Source organism: Triticum aestivum, chromosome 4A (genome assembly GCF_018294505.1).
Source record: "Triticum aestivum cultivar Chinese Spring chromosome 4A, IWGSC CS RefSeq v2.1, whole genome shotgun sequence".
Classification (NCBI taxonomy): domain Eukaryota; kingdom Viridiplantae; phylum Streptophyta; class Magnoliopsida; order Poales; family Poaceae; genus Triticum; species Triticum aestivum.
In genome coordinates, this window is record NC_057803.1 from 547790917 (window position 1) to 547795919 (window position 5003).

The 5003-nt window shown below is 45.3% G+C and overlaps 1 protein-coding gene across 1 annotated transcript; it reads left to right on the forward strand.

Moving 5' to 3' along the window:
• Positions 1 to 2407: 2407 nt before the first annotated feature.
• On the forward strand, positions 2408 to 4774 carry LOC123086876 (uncharacterized). The gene is made up of 3 exons (XM_044508697.1): positions 2408 to 2685; positions 3355 to 3460; positions 4136 to 4774. The coding sequence occupies exons 2-3, from the start codon at positions 3401 to 3403 to the stop codon at positions 4574 to 4576; spliced, it is 501 nt and encodes a 166-aa protein (XP_044364632.1). The 5' UTR covers positions 2408 to 2685; positions 3355 to 3400; the 3' UTR covers positions 4577 to 4774.
• The last annotated feature ends 229 nt before the right edge of the window (positions 4775 to 5003 follow it).

Genomic DNA, 5003 nt, shown 5'->3' on the forward strand with positions numbered 1-5003 from the left:
GCTCGACACGGTAGCCACGAGGGGGCTTATAAACCGGTGCGAACTCCTCTCAACTAGCGAGGTGGGACTAAACATTATGCACTGCGGGTGGCAGCGCACTACCTTTAGTACCGGTTGGTGGCTCCAACCGGTACTAAAAGGGGGGTCTTTAGTACCGGTCGGAGCCATCAACCCATACTAAAGGCCACCACCTTTAGTACCGGTTGGTGGCTCCAACCGGTACTAAAGACCCCCCCTTTAGTACCGGTTGAAGCCACCAACCCGTACTAAAGGCCACAACCTCTTTAGTACCGGTTCGTGGCACGAACCGATACTAAAGGTTCGCCACGAACCGGTACTAATGAGCGCCGCCCGCCTAGCCGTTGGAACCGGTACTAATGAGTTTCACATTAGACCCTTTTTCTATTAGTGTCCACCGCCAAGTCCGGTGGCTCGGAGATTATAGAATCACCCACCTTGAGGGGGAAAATGTGCCTCTTCTACTACCGGTGAGATGCATGGATGCACAATAGACTGGTCAAGAGAAGATAGGCCCAGATAGGCCGCCTTGAGCTTTCTCAGCCAACATTTAGTTTTAGAGAGTGGTCTAAGGTCTTGCGTCACGTCGAGACAGGCGATGAGCTCGCGCACCGTTTTGTTTCTACCCCTCTTATAAAAAGAGAAGGCGCCTCGGGATAGTCTTATGCTTCTATTCCCCTGGCCTTCTTCCTCCTTATGTCTAGAGCTCTTGCCTCCTTCTAAACACCTCGCGTAAAGACATTTAGGGCCAGTTCTTTTGGGCGATTCTCCCAGAATCACCCCCTCCCCAGCTTCTCCCAGAATCGTCACTGCAATTTTTTTTACAATCCTAGCTAATTAGACCTTAACTAGATAGGATTGTAAAAAAATATATGAAGTGACGATTCTGGGAGAAGCTGGGGAGGGGGGCGATTCTGGGAGAATCGCCCAAAAGAACTGGGCCTTAGCCTGTGCCACCTCCGACACCATGGCCGAAGACGGGGAGGACCGCAAGGGAGGGAAAGCAACATTCGCTAAGGAGAAACCGGCGGCGGAGCCCAAAGCTCCTTCCTTTTTTATTCAGAAAGCTCCTTCCTTGACCAAGGGCGGAAGCCCTCTACCGTTGACCAGGCCCAACTAGAACGGTTGACTCTACCTGCAGACAATGGACTCGTCATTAGGGGTCGCGCTGCCGCCCGCTCTTCGCTCGACATCAAACGCGGCGGATACGCCTGGGCTCATCCGGGCGTCCCCATATCCATCGCCGGTCAGCCCGAACGTATAGGCTAAGTTTGGGGCGTCCAGTCAGGGGGCAATTTTGCGTCCGGGCAGGCCGTCTCGGCGTTTGGGACTTGTATAGAGCGTCCTGTTGTGGATGCTCTAACAATATTATTCAAGGCAAATAATGTACTGATCTACAAGTCATAAACTTAATTATCCTGGAATAAAGCATGACATATTCTGCACCAAATATAAATTAACTGCATGATCTGTCGCCATCGTTCGGTAGCTTTATTTCCCATGCGAGGCTGATAGTTTGACTTAGGATGGCACTAACATAAGCAATCACTATAATATGTGTTTAGGATATGGACAACTGGAGTTGACAGTAGTAATCCGGTGCGCATGTGAATACGAGAGATCTAGACACGCCGCATGTCGACTTGTCTGCTCAATGATTCTTGGGAGGGATTGATCCATAAAAAACAATGAGGACTCTAATGTGCTACGGCAACCCGGTAAGTACATGAAAGGTACACATCACAAAGTGACAATATGATCAAAGACTAACAAAGCACGCTACCACTAGTACCCTATGGTTGTGTGCATCACAATAATGCAGAGGTCATACCATGTGACATACTTTTTCCATCCGAAAATATTTGTCGGAGAAATAGATGTATCTAGACATATTTTAGTTCTAGATATACCCATTTTTGTTCATTTCTATGATAAGTATTTTCGAACGGAGGGAGTATGTGATAAGCAATCCAAACAATTCAAAAAGAAATGCAGAGGTCATGGATTATCCTCCTTTTTAAAAAGAAAAACAAAGCACATACCCAACATATTTGATAGTGTACCGGGGTGATTGCTAGAAATATTCTCATAGATGAAATCTTAATATACCATTACATGAAAACCCACAATGATATTACAGGAAAACATGTTTCTCTAATCCCTAGCAGGCAATCCAAGTGCATGTGTATATATAACATTACTAGAACCAAGGCGTTTCAAGTGTGTAGAGACACCAGGGGACACACAGGATTTAGAGGTTGTTTGAAAATATAATACTCAGCTGGAGCTTCTTATCTCATCATGCCTATCCTTTTCCTGGCACCAGACAGACGGAAGCATCTTTGACACATCAAGATACATGGAATCGAACTCATTGGACAAAGTGACTTGGATTCGTTCGGCATGCCTACAAAAAAGGCCCCACCAGCTGCTGCGCTGTGAAGCTCATGGCAGCCGGAGAGAATCTTATATCTCCTCCATCACCTCCCTCTCGCCCTAGTGCCTCAAATCATATCTATATGACTATATCTACCTGCTTGCTTGCTTGCTTGCATCTCAGCAGAAGCAAAGCTCTGGCCTGGTAAACAAACTGTAAGAGAGGAGAGCTTCTTGGGGAGAGGCAGAGGGAGTACCTTCTTTGGGAGGCGGCTGGAAACCAAAACAGAGGTGGGCACATCCTTCTTCTGATCTCTTCCTTGTCTTGTTTCTTCTTCTTCCATGGAACATGTTGTGGCATGCTTCAGAGCTCGGAGTAGGCAGATCCTTGTGTTCTTCTCAAGTGCTCTAGCCTTGTGATGTTCTGTATCTTGCGATGGATTTTTTCGGAAGGCCTAGTGGCATGCGCTAGTCTGAAAGGGAATTTGCCAGCTGCTTCTTTCTCCGTCTCCCTCATAGCTCTATCCATTTTGCTACCCTGTCATAGAAAGAAAGAACAGTTTTACGGTTGTTGCCAGAAGCGTAACAGAATGCCGTTCACTTAGTTAGAGAAATACAGTACTCCATCCGATTCATATTAATTGTCGCTGATTTCGTGTTGTACTAAATCAGGGACAATTAATATGGATTGGAGGGAGTACTAGATTTGATCGGCTGTATTTTTTGAAAGCTATAAGTTCAATCGGAAAAACAAATGAAAATTGGTTTCTCCACAAAAACAAAAAATCCAGGCGTTTTCTTTTCTTCCTGAAGGACATAAGTACATAGGTTCTAATGAAAGCTACCAATTCATGGAACAAGGCACTACAACAAATATTTCGACACTGAACATAGATCCTATTATTGCCATTTATGTCAGAAATTGCATGCGGTGCTCATTGTGATATTCCCATGAAACAGATTGGAGATAGACACAGAAACACTTGCAGCTAGCATTTTCCAAGAGATGGACAGAGAGGAGATGAAGATGGTCATCTTGGGGCAAGAACGAACATTCAGACAACAGGTAAGGCAACACCTCATGTAAATACTATTCTACCTATGCGTATGTGCATCTTCCAGTAGAACATTGGACAGGTATACAGCCGTACTAGGGCAGCAATCATCATCAGAAACTTTTCCATGGACAGCTTCGTGGGTGTGTGTAGCTCTCCATAGTCGGGGAACTAACCAGAATATGCAACACCTTAACACATAAGTTGATTTTCCCCAATGCATCAACACATGTGAGTATACCCATGTTTAATAGTAATAGCCGTGTTCCCATCCAATACCATCCTGACAGGTTGGACATGAGTTCGGACTGAAGACATAGCCCACTGAGCTCACTAGCCTGAAAGAGGCTATAATCCTGAAGCCACCCATTCCCAAAATGTAGTCCAAAGCAGACTCTGTAGCCTGTAGTTTGGTGTCTCCTACGGTGCAAACAATGGAAAATCTTTGCTCAGGGTGTGAGTGTGACTTCCTAAGTAATAATAGGCTGCATCATGCTCTCTCTGCATCCTATTATATATCCAATTGATGGAGGTACGAATAGTCATATGTAAGAAGAAATAGAGTACAAGCAAGTAGTTGAGACATTAATGCTACTAGTTTCTAAGAAGCAGTACTGCATTTGCTGTGTGCACTTCAAGATAGGCGAAAAAGCTTCTCACCGATTTGCACATCTTTGCTGAACCAGGTTCATGAGATGCACCGAGTTTACCATGTTCAGAAACAACTGATGAGGGAGATGCAGTTAGCTGGGCTGAACCAGGCTCACGCTGAGACGAAAAATAAACTTGAGGTCTGGCGCGACGACAAGGCTACCGACCGTCAGCAACTCTACAGCTTCTCAAACAGCTGCACCCATGCCTCTGCTGCAGAAGAATGCGACCTCGAGCTCACTCTGGCAACCGGGAGCAGCAGAAGCCACAAGGGCAAGCAAGTCGGCAAGTCCTCAAACTCAGACTCCGGGATGGCGGTGTCGTCAACATCGACCGAATCCGATCTGGCTCAGTTCAAGGAGTTTGACACAAGGGTGGTGAGGCTTCAGATCGAGAGCAAGAGGTTTACCATTGCCGATGAGACGAATCGGTCTCCTTGGCCGCACCAGCCTGTGATCCTTAGGGTGGCACGGTGACCGACTTAGCTAGGATTTGGTGTTGTAGATTTCAGAGAAAGAAGAGATGTTGTCACTTCACAGAGCTAATTTGGTTCAACAATTTGCAATAGACAAGAGGTCTCCATCTTTCGGAGGCATATGTAACATCTAATTTAGTTGTTTTGGCAAAACCTCTGAACAAAGAACACAATTGATTCAGAATTTCAGCCACGTTCATAAGCACGACAAGTATGATAAAATGTTAATATGCAAAAGTAACAACTTACTGGACTTTTCTGCAGTGAAGCTATAACACAACAGATTTTTGAATTGCGTGAACTACCACATGAATATTTGTAGCTGTTTACTCAACTAAGCGGAGTAAGTTGGTTTCTCCACAGAAAAATAATGAAATTGGTTTCTCCACAGAAAATAATCCAGACGTTTTTCTTTTCTTTCTGAAGGA